At 38.8% G+C, this 20488-nt stretch overlaps 1 protein-coding gene across 6 annotated transcripts in view; it reads left to right on the top strand.

Moving 5' to 3' along the window:
• Positions 1 to 18993, top strand: part of LOC148335514 (F-actin-monooxygenase mical2b-like) — a 61141-nt gene extending 42148 nt beyond the window's left edge. For 3 of the 6 annotated variants that reach the window (XM_088297893.1, XM_088297891.1, XM_088297892.1), the window contains 26 exons: positions 499 to 646; positions 2040 to 2239; positions 2709 to 2788; positions 3120 to 3188; positions 3321 to 3446; positions 3728 to 3898; positions 4019 to 4240; positions 4389 to 4523; positions 5125 to 5544; positions 5694 to 5795; positions 5933 to 6025; positions 7202 to 7388; positions 7505 to 7569; positions 7668 to 7749; positions 11352 to 11498; positions 11866 to 11916; positions 12179 to 12300; positions 12414 to 12632; positions 12777 to 12955; positions 13147 to 13478; positions 16468 to 16535; positions 16638 to 16727; positions 16859 to 16952; positions 17267 to 17369; positions 17476 to 17549; positions 17637 to 18993. In XM_088297893.1, coding sequence (XP_088154019.1) covers positions 499 to 646; positions 2040 to 2239; positions 2709 to 2788; positions 3120 to 3188; positions 3321 to 3446; positions 3728 to 3898; positions 4019 to 4240; positions 4389 to 4523; positions 5125 to 5544; positions 5694 to 5795; positions 5933 to 6025; positions 7202 to 7388; positions 7505 to 7569; positions 7668 to 7749; positions 11352 to 11498; positions 11866 to 11916; positions 12179 to 12300; positions 12414 to 12632; positions 12777 to 12955; positions 13147 to 13478; positions 16468 to 16535; positions 16638 to 16727; positions 16859 to 16952; positions 17267 to 17369; positions 17476 to 17549; positions 17637 to 17872 — 3815 coding nt within the window. In that variant the 3' untranslated portion in view covers positions 17873 to 18993. The remainder of the gene's footprint in view (positions 1 to 498; positions 647 to 2039; positions 2240 to 2708; positions 2789 to 3119; positions 3189 to 3320; positions 3447 to 3727; positions 3899 to 4018; positions 4241 to 4388; positions 4524 to 5124; positions 5545 to 5693; positions 5796 to 5932; positions 6026 to 7201; positions 7389 to 7504; positions 7570 to 7667; positions 7750 to 11351; positions 11499 to 11865; positions 11917 to 12178; positions 12301 to 12413; positions 12633 to 12776; positions 12956 to 13146; positions 13479 to 16467; positions 16536 to 16637; positions 16728 to 16858; positions 16953 to 17266; positions 17370 to 17475; positions 17550 to 17636) is intronic. The other 3 variants (XM_088297894.1, XM_088297895.1, XM_088297896.1) reach the window with 3 other exon arrangements.
• Positions 18994 to 20488: the final 1495 nt, after the last annotated feature.

Here is a 20488-nt window from a genome sequence, read left to right as displayed (position 1 = left end):
CAAATCTCGAGTCTTTTTGAAGTGATGTTGTGATTATGAATGTGTAGTAATGGACAAAACATTACACCAATAGCTTGTGATATCAGGGGAGAATCATTTTCAATGTGTTTTCTTGTCAGAATGTAGAAGACATGCGATTAGAACCTGCTGGTCATTGGAATTCCTTTGATTTGATTAATGGAATGTTGCTATTTTTAAAAGAAATATATTATTTGTAACTGAAGAACCAGGTGTTCAATGACTTTTCTTTTCTTGCATTTTCATAGTAAATGGGTGGTCATTTGTTTAGTGCTTTTCTACTTTTGATACATACAGATGAAACAGCATCAGGAGCAACTGGGGTTTCAGGATCAGTATATTAAACGGAATACAGTTGTGAGATTCTGTGTTTCTCTCTTCTGCTATTCAATGTGTCCGATGGGGTGCAAAATGTTCATGCTTATTTTGAGCCTTGATGTTATAAGCTCAGTAATGTGTATAATGTTCCTTCTCATGCAGAGTCTGAGGTGCGCCCCGACAGGCTTCTGACATGGTGTCAGAGGCAGATTAGTGGCTATAGAGGAGTCAACATCACCAACCTGACTTCTTCCTGGAGGAGTGGGCTCGCCCTTTGTGCCCTCATACATAAGCAGAGGCCTGAACTCATGTGAGAATGCATTCACTCACCATTTCCTTTATTATTCCTGGGACTGAAGACATTTAGTTTTGACGTTAAAAGTTGAATATGAGACAAAATAAACACTGTTAGGTTCTAGTTTCCAGTATATATATCAAGAATGGATAAATACATTTTCAAACAGAAAATGGTGTTTTTAAAAGAATGTCAATCTTAGACGTGTTGAAGTACTGGAACCGATCAACTTAAAAATAAATATTTATTTATATAGCACTATTTGATATGGAGGGCTCACCAAGTACTACACATAGTTAAAATAAAACTATACAATACAATAAAAAAAATGCAGTTAGTGATTACTGGAATGCCCACTGAAAAATGTTTTTAATTGCCTTATAAGAATATCCAAAGAAGGCGCATCTCTCAGCTCAAATGGAAGTGAATTTCATCATTTGAGTGCAACCTTTAGTTTTTAATTTTGTACGAGCTTCACCCAATAGCAAGCAGTCAGCAGATCGCAGTGACCTGACATGGCAGTGAAAATCCAGTAGTAGGTAATAGATAGTATTGGATGGGGCGCTTGCAATTATGACAAACAGTTTGAAACTGTATATGTGCATGAAAGTGCGTGTCTTGCATTCATCAGAACTATATCTTCTGAGCTAGGGGGTCAACATTTGACCACAGAAATGCTCCAGACGAGTTTTGCACATCAACATGTCATATGAAAGAGTAAAGCTCAAACTTGTGCAAAATTCTTACAACAGTTGGGTGTAGGTCTGGGCGACATGGCTGAAAAGTGCATCAGGATATAAGTATCTTATTGACCGATAATACTCATTTTATTTTATTTTTTTCTGAATGAAATATTTTAGCATGTGAAATATATCAAAATATTCAAGAAAGTGGCAAAAATACTTTTTCATGACGTGTCTCCGTCTGGCCATTGGATTGTGAACAGTCCAATGTGTATCGAAAATTGATACATTGATCATTGATTTTCCGTTTTTGCTTTCTTTCACAACAGCGTGTTTTTCACCAAAATGGTGTGGTATTTCTGTTAGTTTTACAACTAACTTGTGATCTTCTGAGGCAAAACTCTTTAATATTATGAAACTGAGTATTGATTATAAATGTACAGTAACAACACAACTGGGCACCAAAACACATCTGTTCGCTCAGTCAGAAGTTCCACTACTCTTTCTCTCATGATAAGTGGTGGATTTAACTAAAAGGTGTGTTCTTCCACGGCTAAGATTTTTATCAGATTCAGCAATTCTAACATTCATTTAGGCGTACTGTAGTTGCCTCGTTAGCACTTTAAAATGTCTGACTGTAGTGATGTTCAAATGTACAAATAAGTAATAGCAGGAATTAGTTGTTTCAGTTCATGTCTGTGATTGTCTTGTCTTGTCTATCGCAGTGACTATGAGTCACTTCATGAGGATGAAGTGGAAGCAAACAATCAATTGGCCTTCGATGTGGCTGAACATCACCTCGGCATTCAGCCAGTGACGACTGGAAAGGAGGTGGTTGACGGGGCTGAACCAGACAAGCTGCTAATGGTTTTATATCTGTCCAAATTTTACGAAGCCTTCAAGATCTTGCCTGGAAATAAAAAAGGTCAGATTAAAAAAAACATTCACTAGTTTTGTGACATTTTCTCAATTAATACCAAATTGCTTCACTTTGGTTTCCAATGAAAATGCATTTTTATTTTATAATGAAGAGTAAGAGTTGATTATTAGGATTAGATGATCTCTTTTTATTTACTTATTTTTAACGCATCATTTGTTGGTCGGTGCTGATGTTACTAATGTTCAAGTTAACTTTGTTCAACTTGATTGACTTGTGTAAATCCAGCCGAGTTTGATGCAACCAAAGTAAGTGAGATAATGGCCTAAAATAACAGTTAATTGAAAATATGGTTGCTGATGAAGATGAAACAGAGATGCGCCACTGGTTGGAGGTGTGGGTGTGTGCGTTTTCTTCATCCCATACCTTCATTGTATACGTAGTTCCTACTATTTGAATCACTTTACCTTTAGCTATTGTAAATGCAATATGAACCAACTTTGCTTCTCCTTTTCAGGAGCAAAAGAAAGAGACAAAAATAGTGAGAGACAATCGGCAAAAAGCAACCTTGGCCAGCCCAGGAAGAGGATACCAAAGGTTGTGTAACACTCTCCTAAGTGAACGTTGTGACTTGATATTCATGGAATTAATTTATGCATTTCTCTGAGGGTGAAGAGCTTTATTTTACTTACCCCTCAATGGCTCTTTGCCCTTTCATTAATCAGCGCCCCATCATTGCTCTTCTTGTACTCAGAATTTTATTAGATTCTCTAAAGCCAGCACAATGGTCAAGAGTGTCCATGTAATAAATTTTCCATCTCTGATTTGTATGGATTACTGATGTCTGCCGGCTGAACATTGGAAGAAAAATACAAATTGATAATTCATTCATTTTTAATTTGAAGGAGTCTTGTGCTTGCACTCACAGGATGACAAAAAAATGGACGACGATTCTGTTCTCAAGAGGCGACGTAAGGGTAACAACTACCTCACAGAGGTAGGTAGATTATTTCATCATAATTAAAAGACTGAAATATGAGCCATCATACATTTCTGTTATTTGGTCTAATTTATAACTCTACTCCACTCTTGCTGGCTCATGGTCCTTGGGTCCTGCAATGGGCGTTAGTTGTCCTGTCACAGTGCGCCCTCAGCTGGTGACGAGTCGAAACTGCGGGAGAACAAGGTCAGATCCATGGCAACGCAGCTGCTGGCCAAATTCGAGGAGAACTCGGCAGAGAAAATGCATGGCAAGGTAGGATATAAATGAATATTAATTGTATTGACATCTGAGACATTTCCCATGGATTATACATTCATCTTTTTTTTTTTTTTTTAACTTTATTTATTTTTGTGAAGTTGAATTGTCCCCGTTAACCACGATGAATGAGGGATTGCTGTTTTTATATAGACTTATGTTTGTATGGGCTCGCCTCGTCATATATACACACAGATGGTTTTATCAAGTGATATTTCCAGACACCTTTTTCATTTCAATTTATTTGTACTTGCTTTTTCCATTCCTTCTATAATCAGCTTGAGGATGATGTTCCTATCCCACCTTTTTCTTCACCTCATTTACCTTCCTCCACCCCAGTTCCTCTCTCAAATGAGGTGGAGGAGGAGGAGGGTGAAAATCCCCGCTTTGCAAAGCCAAAGGATGCTCCCCCTCCTCCTTCTCTGCGCCCCCCACAACCCAAGTGGCAGGTATGCTCCACAAATTGTATCTCTTGCTGCTCACCACTTGCTATTCTTACCACAGAGGTGTAGTTATCACTCTCTACGTATTTCCTGTGGCTCCCTGCATCTTTGTTTCAATCTCCTCAGCCTTCCATCTACCTTCGTTTACTGGACAATCGTGCTTCTTACTCTATAACCGGCAGTCGCTCTCCTTCACCCTCACACACCAATAGCCCATTGAGCTCGCCAAGTCCTGAACTGCACGACACAGAATGCCCTTCTCCAGTTGCTCAAGTCAGCCATTATTCTGCCTCTTCTCTGTTGGACACTGATCTTTCCTCACCAAGGTCAGAGGAGGAAATGCATCAGGTGAACACATGGGTATATTGGCATTTAATGAAAGCACACAGCTGCATTTAATAATTGCATTCCATATTGTTTGCTTCTTCATATTAAATATATTGGTGTAGTTCCATTTTTCTCAATCATTCCTGCCTCTTGTTGGTCCACCCTGCAGAATAAAACTGAGAGGCTGTCTACTAGACAGTTTGCACAAAAGACTATAAAGGAAAGAGCCATCCTCCTTTCATCCTTATTTACTGGCTCCAACAAACCACCTCCCGTTCACTTTTCAACTGTCCCTCAAGCTCAGGTTCTGCTCATTATTGAGTTTATTTATCGCTGGCGTTGGGCAGAAACCACTTATATTTCAGCAGGGTAAATTTCATGTTTTATATATATATATATATATATATATATATATATATATATATATATATATATATATATATATATATATATATATATATATATATATATATATATATATATATATATATATATATATTAGTCATTGGTCATTTTTTTTTAAAAACTAAACTCAAAACCCATCCACCTTAACTACTCTCTCTAAATCCAGATATTTGTGTTTTTACTTTGTATTTTACTCTGTGCAGCGTCCTTGAGTGTCCTGAAAGGCGCTTCCAAATCATTTATTATTAGTAGTAGTAGGTGTAGTAGTATTATTAGTATTATTATTACACATGGGTGTTTATGAATTTTTACCCAAATCTTTGTTGAAAATAACTTGCTCTCTCTGGCAATGCAATGTTAATTGTTTAAAAAGTGTTGTGTTTTTCTGGACTCCTGAAAAGTGATGATTTTAGTTTTTAGGATTCTGTCTGACGCTAGCGATATCTTGGTTTCTTGTTGTCCTTATCCTGCTCCCGCTTTAATTTTTGACTCTTCTCTAGGTTGAACTATCTACCTCTATCCCTCCTATTTCTCCGCCTCAAGGCAATAAAATCTACCCTGTGGTCCACCCTCTCCCTGACCCCACTGCCCAGGCTGGTTTCTGTGACCCTCTTCACCACAAGGACAAGAAAGAATCCCCCTTTCCCTCGTTTTGTGCTGATTCTGAAAGTACACAGCAATCTTGTCACGTGGATTCCTTGTCTAGTAACAACAATGTCCCCGCTGAAATATCTGCTCCTGACGGAAGCCAGGATGCCACATCTGTGCTACCTGAAATCAGCTTCTCTTCAGGTCCAGTTTTTGCACTCTCAAAGGAAAACACAGGGACAGATTACAGGCCTAAGGGCAGTCTTGAAACCGAACAAATCCACAACACTTCTCATGAAACATCAGAGAGCCACAAATATGTAAATGCAAAGGTAACAGATGTGTGCCAATAGCCTGACATGATAGCAGCACGCATGGCATGGAGCAACCTTATGCATGCTTAAATGACAAACATTTACTTGGGTTCAGCACAATGACACTGTTTTTAACAGGGTGCTTTTCCCTTTGCTGTATGTCTTAGTGCGATGGAAGTTATGGTCTTGACGACCCTAAAGGAATGGTTCGAAAATCAGTCATTCGCTCAGAGAGTTGTCCAATGGGACCTCCAAGCTACATTAAAGAGGTACTAGTTAATAACCTCGCCTAAATCCAGGTTTGTTAAGGGAAAGGACATTTGCCATCTCTTCACTTTCTGACTTTTGTGTGTGAATGTTCTGCTTCCCTCTGTTGTCCTTTCCTTTCTGTTGGTGTCGGTATTAGCGTACTGTTGGAAAGGTGTCATCAACCATAGATGCTAAAGCCCAAATACTAGCCATCCTCTATGAGACAGATCACAGGCCCAGTGCCAATATGGTGAGATGTGTGTTTTGATATTGCAGCACCGAATCGAACAGTCTACTTCATGGCCTTTTCTGCCGTTTGTTGGAAAAGCTACTAAATTAGCAAAATACAAAAGATTGTGCATGCTGTCATATATAACTAAATAAAATTGGCATCTTCTATGCAGTGTTTAGCTCTGATGCCAGCTTCCTGCTCGCTTAACATGGGTGACGGTGTCTTGGTTTTGCAGCTGGGCTTGAGAAAAAAATTCCCAACACCTCCTCATCCACGGATATCCTGTCAAGTCAAGTCTTACAATACTTCCATACAATACTTGTTTCCTTTTTTTTTCATTTGTCTACTGGTCAGGTGCGAATTGGATAACATTTTGATGCATTGTGATAAAAACAGGACAGTAGAATGACACTTAACACGAGTACACTTTAAGGCATCATTGAGCGCAATCCCTGATAGCTCAAATGACATGCCAGAGTTCCTTTTCTAGCGTTAGAATTAAAAATGACCCATTTGTAGTTTGCACTGATACTTTGCATAAATCATTTAACTTCTTAAGATGCTCAAAATATAACAGCTGCCAATATTATGCTGTGCAGGTCTGCATGGCTGCAAACTTCAACCACAATAATTAACAATTGTGAAATGAATATGGCAGTGTTAATCAAAACTGAGCATTATTATCTTTGGAAAGGCAGAATGTTAACATTTTTTGTACTGGATGTCATAGTATACTAGGACAATGCTGTACATCACATGCAAATAGAAATTTGGAAATTGACTGCTGGAGTCCTTGTCTTGAAGGTGTCCTTCCTTCCTTGCTTCCTTCCAATTAACCCATCTTTCAGCTATTGCCATTCATTTCACGATTATGACAGTTTGGTGCAACTTGAATGCTGGCTTTGTTGTTGTGGCGTGATCAACCATGTTCTGTTGGTTAATTTGAAGTTAACAACCCTTTTCTTTTAACGAATTGAGTTTTGACTCAACCGTTGCTTTACAGATTCAGATTTTTCCAGGGATATCCATACATATAGGAAGGTATTTTTGTTCCACTGGTGGAAAGTTCATGAAAAAAGTGGATGTTCCTATTATTTGTGTTAATTTCTGCAATATTCTTATTAGGTGTTTGTTGGAATAAAACAAAAGTCATGTCCAAAAAGTCACTTTAACCTTGCCCATGTCTTTTCTCAGTGTGTGGGACGTAAGGAATTCCACTGTGGACTTGGTGGCAGCGATATCTGTCACTTCTGCTCTAAGCGGGTATACGTAATGGAGCGACTGAGTGCTGAAGGTTACTTCTTCCACCGAGAATGTTTCCGCTGTGACGTCTGCAACTGCACCCTCCGACTGGGCGGCCACACTTTCAACTCTTATGAGGGTATGCTTGAGTCACAATCAATGTGTGTGCCATTTAATCACTTTAACCATTTAATTGAAATGATTGCCTTTGTTGTGAAATACTTCCAGTTGTAATTATTTTTATTCTTCTTCCAGCAAAGTTCTACTGTAAAATGCATTATACCCAATACCAGTCTAGTACACACTTCAGGAAAAGAAAGGTAAATACTACTGTAACATTAAACATCCACAATAATTTCAATCAATTGCTCGGAGTGTACACATGTTATTCTTCTTCCCGTGTGATTGATTTGTGCAGGAGAACCACAGCCGCGTCACAGCCTTGGTGCTAGAGAAGGGGAGAAACCCAGTGACAAGCGGCATCCACACGCAACCAGCAGGTACCCTGGTTTCCTTGCTTTGGCGAGGCCTCAGTTGGCCGAGGCATGCCGGCCAGGCTGTGTGTGTGATTCCTGGACATCTTTTGAGTCGTGTGTGTGAGTCTTTCGGAGCCGTGGGTACCCATGTCACAAGCTACTCACATGACTATGTGTTCCTTTATGAGTTGCTGAGCATGGGCTGTTCTCTACTCTGCGCTATGCACGAGGTGCTTGGACAGATCTGCCAGGAGACTCAGCTAGCTCACATACACTGAGCTGAGGAAGTTGTCAGGGGCTCTATCTCACATAAGCGTGCTCCATTTACTCCCCGTCGTCTAAAACTATCTTTAATATCTGCATTCCAAAGTGCCCTATTGGATATGTTTTTGAATGCCAAGGGGATTTCCGTAGTCACAGTATACAGTAGTATACATCACCTGACTAGTTTCTATTCTTTTTCTTAGTTTTATGCAACTTGATGCCGTTTGAAGCCTACTGTGATACGCCACAGTTATTCTGCATGGTTGTTGTAAAAGAGCTGAATGCAAGTTTGCTCGCTCAAGGCTGCTTCGACTATAAACGTAGCTATACAAGTGTGGATGATTGCCTAGCACTGTTGATCTTGAATCACAAATGAGCACAATGTGCAACTGAGTGGAACTGTTTGAAAGGAGTCTAACTTTCGTTAATGCAGCATTGAATTCCATCTCGCGAATAACCTGGAACGTGCTCCTGAATCTAACTTTCAGAATATGTTGGATGCTTTTGAATAACCTGTAGGAGTTGAATACACAGGAATTCCTCATGGCTGTTGATGCGGCACTTTGCTTGCTGCACTATGACTGCAATGGAAATGCCAAACCAATGTTTTGTTTTCCTTACTAGTTTGATTTGTTTATTGTTTTGTTGTTTGACTTCACTTTTTCGTTTGAGTTTCAAACCAATGTACTCCTTACAAAATATAAATCTGCTACATTTGCACCGGGACACCACAGATATTCATCTATCTGATAAGAAACTTTGTGAAACCGCAATATGTATATATATTTTGCGCTTCGTTTTTTGTTTTTACTTTTTATTATTTTGCCCAAGGCCAACAAAAATGTTCTTTTGTAACTCCAAATATTTATATATTTTCCCCTTGAAAATTTCGACAGTTTGATTCAATTCTTCTGGTTTGTCTTTGTTGAAATCCAATTGTTTTTTCATCTGTTTCTCTGCACTTCAATCTTCTCTGCCCCCAACACTCTTTTCTGAACTATTTTTCTTATGGTTTTCCTTCATTTATTCACTTCATTTTGTTCTGTTTAACATTTGCAACACAGCCCAACCTGCGTTTGAGGTTGACAATTGGCCATTGTCTGTTAGAATTTCTTCTAATACACTACTGGCCATGATGCAATATGCGGACTGCTTCAATTCTTTCTACTCTAATAATTGTAATTCGCAGACAAAACATTTTATAGCACATATCCATGGCATTGTCACTGTTTGTGTTCCATGGCAGTCATAACATCAATGTGACCCTTGTAACCCTTGCGCTTGGCAGTTCCTCACTAACTTCCTAATCCTGGCACACTATCCGCCTGCCTCAGTTGATGCATCATTGTCAACCGTCCTTCTCTTAAGGCTAGTTTGACAGTAACAGGTGTGTCCACATCTGTGTGTGGTTCCCTCTGTTACAGAAGAAGACCTCCCCCCTTCAGAATCCCTCTGCAGATCTCTCTCATGTACCTGCTAGAATTTGCACAAGAGATAAGCTGCCCAATAGCTGCCCCCCCCCCACACACACACACAGCATGAGACGTTTAAGATGCTCTGTGGACAATGAATATACAAAATGAACACACACTTGTTTAGCTTTTTTAAAAATATATTTGGCCCACAAACGTGTTAGTTAGTGAAAAGTAAATATTCCATGCAGAAACTCATATTTTAAATCACTTTTTCTATAATCGCAGTATTTAGTCTTACGAGGGTTAATGAGCAGATATTGACGGACGTGTACTTCAGAAAATTGCTGTAATTAAAGCAAAGGGTGAGGATTTGTTTTAGGCTGTTTTATGCGCTTATCTGAGTGTACATTTCAAGTCTTATATTTGTGCTCTTTTTCAGTTGAATTTTTACAAGTTCTGGTTTCAAAAGTATCTGCATCTATTTTTTTTAATTGAAGAAAAACAACACATTTTTTCTTAACAAGGTGTGTTCACTTTCTATATCCCATTAATATTAATTGCTGCGTTTCTGTCGGTATAGATCTCGATAAAGTCTACCAGCCTTTTTTTTCCATTTCCTCATTCAGAATCACTGTAAAGAATGCATAATCCATTATATTTATGCAATGTAAATATAACTAAAAATAAATCCGATTGATAACCTAATTGTTCTGTGCTTTATTGTCAGCTAAATTGGTTTGCATTACGTAACTTGAAATTGGAGTAGAAAATAAATTTTATTCCATTTATATGAAGAAAAACCCAATCATTTCCATATCTATTAACCACACAATTAACAATTGCATTCATACTCATTTGTCAAGAAAATCCTCTGTGTGCCTTTATGCTTCCTGTAGCTGACCTAACATCACCTACTTGACATAGTTTTTGTTGTCAGTCCGAGCTCTGAAAAGACAGAAAAGAAAATGAGCGCAGTACAGTGAAAGGCCATCAATTGGACTGAACCCGATTTAATTTGATACCTGAGCAAAGCTGAAGTGAACCCCGTCGCCCATCAACCTCTACTGGACTTTTCTTTTTCTTTGGGTGGTGATGTCCCTTCACATTCTCTCAACACTTCACATCTGACTCTTATCAGTTGCATCTTACAAACCTGTAGCCAATCGAAATGGGAACACCAAACTCGAACAGTAAGTCCACTCCCCTCCAAAATTACTGGGCCATTTTATTAACCATGTAGACTGAAAACATTTGAGTTTGAAAGCCTCTCACTGTGTCACAAAAGAGAAATTGCATCACTTTTAACTGTCTCAAGCTTAATGCAGTTATTACACACAAAATATTGGCAACCCGAGCTTTTGAGTTTGTGCAGTCTCATTTGTTCCAGAACTTAAGATCACCTTAAACTTGGGTCCTTTGTTGCAATGACTGCTTATATTATTCTACAAGTTGCGTTTCAAATGCAGATGTAAGAACCTTAAAATGAAAGTTACTTTTTCCCCCCCATCACATTTCCATGTCAAACTCAAATGTTTCCATCTACTCAAGCATACCGTATACCAAAAATAAAGCAATTGGCCTCATCCTTTCCATTCTTGGTTTTGCTTTTCTTTATTTGTTTTCTCAATGATTAAAAGGACACGTCTTTGGAAAAATCCTATATAATGTTGACATCGTCTAATGTGAGTATGGTACTCTATTGCAATGTGTTGTGTTGTAACCATGGTGTGCCGTGATCGTGTCAGAGAAGTTGGCAAAGAGCTTTAGTCAACATTAGACTTGTAGAAATGTATTTTCTTTTCCCACCTTTTATTAAGACTTTTTGTTGTCAAGCCTAAAACAGTACACGTTATTTGATGTACGTTTGTTCGTTACTGTACTATTTAAACTTGAATGTCAGTTCATACACCATACCCAATTAATGTTGTTGTTGTTTTTAATTTCCAGACAGGGCATCTAACATGCATTCACAGCATGCCGATACATGTCTGATAGATGATCCTGGAGAAACAGACATGGCTGTGGAAACCTTTGATGCGCCCAGCATAGAAAAGCCTGCTGCGCAAGATGTCACAGAGGCAAAGGGTGCTGAAGGTCAGGATGCTTTTCAGTCCAATACATGAACGCTTGCACAATCTAATGAGAGTGAACAGCTGTTAGAACACGGTCTTCACCAGGATAACAATCCATTTTGCTTCTTACTGCCTGAGGTGTTGGAGTAAATTGTCTTCTTTTGTGCTTGGATCAGTATTGTGATCTCCATATGGCTAACCAGCTCTCTTTTTTCCACCCAACAATGGTTAAGTGGTAACATTTTACTCAGGTTTATTGTCTTTGAAAAGGTGTCTTTATTTTTTTTCTTAATGATGAATGGATCAAGCAGGGCTGTCTCGCCATACCTTTCAAAAGTCAGTACGCGATGTTGTCTTTTTGTCTCTTGTTTTCCCCCAAATTTGTGCAGATCACTGTAAGACCAAACACAATAATTGCTGGAAAAAAAGAATCAGAGCATGTGAGTATACTTCTCCGTAGCTCAACTTTCCTGGCTTTTAAATGCATCTTTCGTGTTCGTCTTTAACTATGGTCAAATTGAAATGGATAAATGAAAATCAACAAATGCCCGAATTGAGAAAAAAAAGTATAATTATTGGTCAATCCAACCAGAGAACTGAATCCCCATAATCTATGCATTTTGTTACTGATGATAGTTTTCCCATTAAGCAATCACTTTGTTCGTAAACATTATTTTCTCATCATCATCCTCCCCCTTCCAGCGTTCCCCTTGATATTTGTCAAAAACTTCAAACGAAGCTGGCCACGGGACAAAGAAGGTCCGGAGACTGTTCCTGAAGCAGACTCGGACTTTGAGGAGATCGAGTCGACTGAAAAAGAAACGGTACATTTACGGATTATTTTTTTCTACCCCAACCCCCCCCCCCCCTCCCCTCCATGTTGTCAAATGTGTTAGGTATTTTATTAAGAAATAGTAATTTGGTTTTCTTCACTCAGATGTCTAAAGTCGAGACATGTGGTGATCCGAGACATTCCACAAAGGGAGGTGAGAAGAGCAGGGAGCATTCAAAGCACACAACGTGCAATTTGACCAGCCCAAAGAAACGCTTGATTTTATCTCTTGGTGACAAAGAGAGACTTTTGAGCTGGGATATGGTGGGCACACCAGAGGAAACTTCAATTACTACAGATGCCAAGACCGAAAAGCGTCGCCAGGTTGAGACATCACTATCTCTCTCTCTCGCTCTCGCTCTATCTCTATCTCCTTTTATAATGCTAATAGTCAAGCAATAATAAAGAGAAATTAATTTCACCTCATTATGACCTGTGTTTACCCGTTCCCCTCTGATGTTTTATCAGGTCCAAGCAGAGCGAGAAGCAGATAAGCCTCAGGCAGTCTCCGGCCAGCATGGAGAACTAACTGAAAGCCAATTTGCTTCTGCCTCTTCCCTCTCAGCATTCCAGCTTATTGCCAACGCCTTCAGGAGGACATTTAGTGTGACCAATTCTTCCAGCAGCTCCAACACAGCCCCCATAATGTTTGTAAAGACAGAATTATATGCCCCACTTCAGTGCTGCTCTTGTATTTAATGCAGATTGTACTGGAACCCTTCTTGTCAAGTCTCTCCTTCAAATGTTTGATGACGTGATTATCCGTATTATTTCGGAGATGAATATCAGATACACTGTGTTTCACACTGTGTTTGATTTTACCTTTCCATTTGGTCAGGAGGCCCAGACATGACGGCCAACGCAGACGCAGGCCTATGTCGGAGGGAGAGTTGAATTTGAACTCTGCTGAACCGGAGTTATCCAAAGAGAAGAAATCTAGAAACCACGAGGCCGTTGCAGACCTGCCGTCTCTGCTGGAGCAAGTCTCCTTGAAGGGCCGCAGAGACTCTGGAAGGGTCTTCTATGACGACGTTTCGTCACTGCCCAACAGGAAGGTTACCCTTTTCTCCTCCTTGAGGCTCAGGAAGAGGCAGTCTTCAGAGACTGACAGGAAGGACCATGAGCTCCAAAAGGAAATCAGGATGATCCTTACCAACCTGAGAAACAAAGGTCAGTCTAGTGATTTGTCAAACCTGAGATAATTAAGGAATCTGTCTGGATGCGAAACTTGTGTTGAGCTAAAAATGTGTGACTGGGGTGGTTCTTTTCACTGTGTTTTTACTTTTAATTGTTTTGGCCTTTCAACATTTTGGAGATATTTGCAACACTAAAATGACAAACAGTCTCAAAGTTGAGGTTTGTTTTTTAGTTTTGTTTTTTTACATATATTCTTTACCAAAAGTGTTGATTTTCCCTTGTTTTGGGTCCACCTACTGGGCATGTTTAGCGGGAGCAAGGTCCCTGTTTTAGCGATTCCATCATGATGCTCACTTTACATTTCAATCTGAAATGCACCCAGGCTTCTGCCATGTTCTGCCATTTTTCTTCATCTTCCCATGCTGTAAACCAAATATCTGCTTCCTGCACGTCGGTGATGTGAGTGAGTTGTTTGCCTCTTAAACACCCATTTTGCAGTTTTGCTTTTCATTGTATTTGTGTGAGCGTGAAAAGAGCATTTTGACTCACAAATTGCCATGGGAACCTGCTTGCTTGCTTTCTAGCCTTGAAGTAAAACCTTTTTCACAAACACAAAGAAACAAATTCTCCTCCCAACACTAGGTCCCTTTAAGAAAGCAAAAGTTTATCAAGGATAAAAAAGATAATCATGGTTATTTTACTAAGAATTGGCAGCACTATTATTCAAACATTTTTTTACAAAGGAAAAAATTAAATATAAAAGGAACAATATTAAAACCAATTTATTTTATCTTAAAATAAAAAGGTGCATACGTATAAATTTGAGTACGGTTTCCTAATATAAAGAAACCGTCCATTGGAGTTTACTTGCTATCCACTTATAAATTCCCATTGAAATAACCTATTTCAATAGAACGCTCAAATATTGAGCTCAAGTATACTCACTACAGTATTAACATTGAACGTATGATTTTTTTTACGATTCTACCTATTTTGCAATTGTTGAGTGCAATAATCGTAATTAAATTTCATTTAATTACACGGTCCTAATTTATTATAGCTGCATTTCAGAATTTAATAAATTAATTGTTCTTCAAAATTTTACTCAACACCATATAATTATGGAAATTGGAGTGGGGTGGATTTTGCGGATTTATTTAAAAAAAATTAAGAGCTAAGAAATCACATGTATGTAAGCTACAAGTTTTCACATCCTTTGCACAGTACGTTGTTGATGCACTTGGCAGCAATTCCATCCAATAGTGAGCCCTGTTGATGCACAGCAATTCTTAGATCTCTCTAAACAATGTTCAATCGTATTCAGAATAGCCTTTGTCTCGTTCATGCCTCTATTTTGGCTTTGTGCTTGGGGTTGTTGTCTAGCTGAAAGATGAACAATCACACCAATCTGAGGTCCCGAGAACGAACACTGGAGATTGTTTTCTTCCAGAATATACTGTACATTCAGTATTTATCTTTCCCTCGATCCTGAATCGTTTCCTGGTTCCTGCCAGTGAGAAACATCCCCGCACCACCATACTTCAGGTGTCTGAACAATTTCAGCCAGGCGATGAGCTGTATCTGGTTTTCTCCACACACGTTGTCTGGCATTCATACCAAAGAGTTCAATCTTTCACAATGGATGAGAGATTTGTGTTTCTGCTGGTCCAAGAGTCCTTTGGATGAGTTTGGATAAACTCAGGGCAGGCCTCCATGTGTATTTTTCTGAGGATTGGCTTCTGTCTGGCCATGCCACCACCATACAGGCCTGACTGCTCAGTTTAGACGGGTGGCTAGCTCGAGGAAGAGTCCTGATGGGTCATCTGTCTGTTTCAGAGGGCGAGAGCCAGTTTCTTTGATTTGGTACTTTTATTGCATTTCCAGTCAACAATGATCAGTGGAAACCAGATGAAACTCAACAAAATGTAGTGATTCAAAGAAAGGCCTGTGGAATTACCTTATGCACATGAGTTTCATTGTTTTATTTAATTTTATTGGTCATATGGGATGATGTGTGAAGTTATTAAAAAAAAAAAACACACACATTCGTTTAGGACAAATTGTAGGAAGCCTGTAACATAAATTATGGAAAAAGTAAAGTGCTGCGAATATACACAATACAAAATGAGTCAAAGTCAAACCAGCCCAAAAAGTGGAAAAAAAACATACATAAGTCACACTGTAGTATAGGTTGCATTTTATTTTTCATTTATAATATACTTGATCAAAAACAGGCATTTCATCTTGGTAGGCAAGTTATAAGGTTAATAATAGAATAAAGAACGGGCTGAATTGGTATAAGTTGCTAACACAATGAAGATTATTTAGTTCCACGAAAAATAATATGAACAAAAAAAGTGTTCATTATTCATTTGAGTGTTTTTTTGGGACACAGCTGTCCGGGCTCTGAAAAAGAGGCAGTTGCGTTGCAAGAAACGGAAGCACCAAGAAAGTGGCTAACTGTGGCCATCTATTACCACTTACATCTGCAAATTTCACTACTTTGCAGCTTTGTAGTCCGCAGAATATGATTCTCTTGAGGGGCATTTGTATTCAGTCGTTCTCAGTTGTCTTAGTCAGGGGTAGGAGACATAGGTGCAAGAGAATAGTGCCCTCTCGTGGCTGTCTATGAAATTACGTTTCTTTTTCATGTATAAATCCCAGGACCACCCAATCGATGGAAAAAAAAAGTGTTACTTCTAGTCTGGAATATATGGCATATATTTTTGACGATACTGCGGTACATATTGTTGGTTAAATCAAAGAGTGGTGCTGTTTTTTTAAGCTGTTGTTTAGGTACAGATAATGATTTGAATCATTCAGGATTCACCTCTGGACCTTATTAGCGAGTGTATGTTGTAGGTGAGAATGTGCATTTAAAAATTGATGAAAAGTGTATCGCATTTATTGTATAGCAATTTTTAAATTGCCTTTGGTTGTCCTTTCTTTATATAAATGTTTTCGTGACACATAGAAGACTGGATTTTCATGTCAACATTGTCAGCATTTTCCTTTTATTTAGCTTCCAGTCAGCAGAGTCTGGAGGAGCCCTGCTCAACTGATGAGGAATGTGAATCAAGTAATTTAAGCGTACGTACACTTGTATGCAGACTTTCTGTACTGCGCATCTCTGTGTTGGTGTTCTTTATAGTTGTGTACATTTTATGAAGTAATTAATACTTCTGATTACAGGTGTCAGCAGAAAGACGACTAAAGAAGCAAGAAAAGACTGTGGCCCTGCAGGCCAAACGAGAACAATTAAAGAGGTTGCATAGAGCTCAGGTACTATTGATTCTTAATGCTGCCAATTGTACCTACTTGTCCTTAGCGAGTGTGGAATGTCTGAGCAATTCTGAATGTTAATCGCCGCCTTTTTACTGGGAATGCATTGTGTGTGGTTTTGATTCGTTTAGGCAATTCAGCGACAACTGGAGGAGGTTGGAGAAAAACAAAGAGACCTTGAGGAAAGAGGAGTGGCTATAGAAAAGGTTATAAGAGGAGAAACAGGTACAGTCAAATGCATAAACATGCCCATAGAGTCGGCTAAATAGATATGCAAGAATAGAAAAGTCAAACCAAAATAGATACCCTGAAGAATAAGTAGAAATGTGATGGTCGTGTGGGCGTTCTTGCATTAGTATGTTTGAAATTTGATTACAATAAAAAGTATTTTTTTGAATGACATACAATAATATCTAATTTGACATTCTGTCAGCACTCTGTTTTCTAAAATATGTCGTCTTATCTGCACGCGTCATCTGAAATCCTTTTGTCGACCTTCTTTGAATCCCTTCAATATATTTCCTTATCCTCACTCCAAGGAACTGACAATCAGACAAATGATGGCCAACTTTATCAATCCTGGTTTGAACTGGTTTTGGAGAAGAACAGACTTGTACGATATGAGTCTGACCTCATGATCTTGTAAGTGACCACATTTGATTGTGAAACAGGAAAACATCCATTTTGTCACTAGTGATGCACTTTCTATATTTGACCAGTAGAGGTCATTAATTTCTTTCCGTTTCAGTGCTCAGGAGCTTGAATTGGAAGACACACAGGGCCGACTACAGCAAGAACTTCGACGCAGGATGACTAAAGAAGGTTCATCTGCCATACACTCACACACATATGCAGCGGGGCTTTATTGAGCTCATCATTTGTAACTGCTCACTTTTTCCTCTTCCACAGACACAAAGAAGAGCGCCTCTGAGCTCCAGAAGGAGCAGGAGATCCTATCTGAGATAATGAGAACAGTGGAGAAAAGGGACATGCTGGTGTCTCAACTTGAGGAGCAGAGGCTGGTGGAGAAAGCTGAAGACCAGGATTTGGAGAGCCTTGTGCTGTCGAAAGGCTACGAGTTCCACTGGGCCCAGGCTAACGATAGCTGGGGGTCAGATGAGGCGGAGCTGGTGGCTGACTATTAAAGAAAGATCACTTAAAGAAGAAAAGTTTACTGATTACCTTTCGATTGAAGTCATTCATTGCATTAAAAGTCTTGACTTTTATCATTTTTATCAAGCTATTTTTTTAGATAAATATAAGTGAAAAGACTTGAGAGGAAGAATCAAAATAGAACTAATGATGCAAATGAAAAGACAAATATCAGGTGTTACTGCTCCTGATTATGACTGACTTCCTTTTTGCACACTTCATAATGCAACTGGCCTGTGGGAACAACTGTTGTTCTTTTTACATTAGCTGGATTAAGGACATGTCTCTTGTTGTATATGATCACTTTTTATCACATGGACTAACCAGACACCTGGAGTTTCACTTTTGCACAGCTAGCTTTTGTAACTGTATAATGAATCCACACAGGTATATGTTCACTTATATAAGTTTGTCTTTTGTGTGTGTGTGTAAAGCCGCTTTCACACTACCATCCTGACAAATTGCTGTATCACAGGCGTAACGGTACAGCTGGAATTTAATAGCTGGTCCCTTTCGAACTCACATGGAGCTCTTGTAGCTTTGCACTTTACATATATGCAAGGAGAGTGCAATAGTTACATTTGCTTTCAACACAGTGAGTCTTGAGTCTTAAACTTCTCATTCCGCTTTACACTGGCGGCGTTTTGTCTCTGGTTCTACCTCAGAAAGCAGCAAATTTGCAGGTCGAATTTACCCATCAGCATCGGGACTTTACTCAAAGAGAGCGAGCAAAGGCTGTGAAAGATGGCCAGTATGAAAGCGGCTGTAGCCTCATAAGGTGTTTGTTTTTTTCCCATGTTTGCACTCCTCATTTAATTGTGATGCAATGTGAGAAATAGTTGTACAGTTAAGTAATTCACTATTTCATGTTCAGTATATCCAGCCAATAATCAGTGCTGCAGTGCCAAGATAAATTGCGACACAGAGTGTGCCTGTCCAATACTGCTCAATCGAATGACTTGCTCCCAGAGTAGTAACCCATGTTGATTGCTGAGCTGCATGTGTTAAACCAGATTTAATTTGGTATTTAGATTATATTATTTTGTGTTAGTTTTATACCATTTGGTTTGTTTTAAGATAAGCACAGTCTATAATAAAAATGGATTTAAATGTTTTCCTGTTGTTGAATAACAATATGGTTGATTCATTTTGTGAGTATATTTGGCATACTCCACATTAGCTTTACACTAACTAAAACACACTACAATAGCTAAACATTTGTAAATACTGAAGTCATTTATAAAGCATGCTTCTGACATGAATAATTTGCATATAGTTTGTAAATATGATTTAAAGTGTTTTCACTTGTCATTTAGATAAATGGTTTTGGCAGAACAAAGGTAATGCTGAGATTCCCATCGCATAAAAACTGCAAAATCATTCCGTGCGCAACTGCATGCTGTAGTTGCATATCAGGAAAAGAAAATATCAGGTGGTACCTTGAAGGATTGTATTACGATTAGTGGCATTATTTTAAACACTTATGGGACAAAATGTCAATTATTAAATTAAGCAGGTTCATATTTACTGAAAATGTTAAGCATTGATTAGACAAGGAACATTTATCAAATAATGTTATGTAATGACTGGAATTGTAGTTATTGTTTTCTGATTATCATATTATTCTAATATGCTAAATTTATATGACCTAGTTTAAATGTCTGAACTCTGGTGTCATTTTCAGTCCTAAACCTTAAACTGGTAACACGCACAGTATTTTCATGACATACACTCACATTCACAGCAAACATTCAGTCTGCACATTACAAACTGATTACAAACCAATCAGCACTTCATGGACAGCACATTTTCCACATAGGCCGTAGAGATAAAAACATACCAAATTGGTCACTGGAGGGGTCACAGGGACGCTATTGCAAAAAACACATTCCAAAAGACATAACAATTTGATTTCGGAGCACACACAGACAAGATTATGGGAGAATGCCAGCAGGAGACACTGCCCGCCGGAGAAGTCCAGCCGTGGAAGGTCAGTTTTGGGAACCAGACGGGAATAAACCTTCCAGGCGATAACCAACCTGGAGAGGACCTCCCCTTGGACGTGACCCCGTGCCGTGGGAGGGAGCGAGGACGACCGATTTCAACCTACATTTCCGTTGAATTTAAGAAACTATCGGACCCAAATTTGGATCAGTTGTTGAGTCTTTATTTGACATCTTCTTTCTTGAATATAAAAAAACAAACACGCATTGAGTACATTTAGTTAACTAAGGATTTATTACCTAGTAATTTGCATCTATTTTACGACTAATTCCAACAACCTTCCAAAATAATGATGGGTATTAAATGACTGAATATGAAAGGTGAGACGGCCACAGTTGAGGTATATTTTCGACTAATTTTGATTTTGCGTTAGTTCTCTTTACTTAACTGTAGTGTAAGGAGTAGGCTTTGATCAAATCATGGTGTCTGTAGGTCTTTGTAAGATAGCAAACATTCAAATGAGTACTGTCAATAACTTGGGATCCCTCTCATTGTGATCAGATTATTCTCGGAAAAGGAGGGGGAATTTATTGTATTCAGAGGTCACCAGTTGGCTCTCAAAAACAGGTGACACGGACTCCCATCGTAAGGGTTTTGGAGGAGAT

Source organism: Idiotropiscis lumnitzeri, chromosome 6, assembly GCF_059441095.1.
Source record: "Idiotropiscis lumnitzeri isolate Australia: NSW breed Sydney's pygmy pipehorse chromosome 6, RoL_Ilum_1.0, whole genome shotgun sequence".
Taxonomy (NCBI): domain Eukaryota; kingdom Metazoa; phylum Chordata; class Actinopteri; order Syngnathiformes; family Syngnathidae; genus Idiotropiscis; species Idiotropiscis lumnitzeri.
The sequence above is the reverse complement of the archived record's forward strand: the minus strand, read 5'-3'. Positions and strand labels throughout refer to the sequence as shown.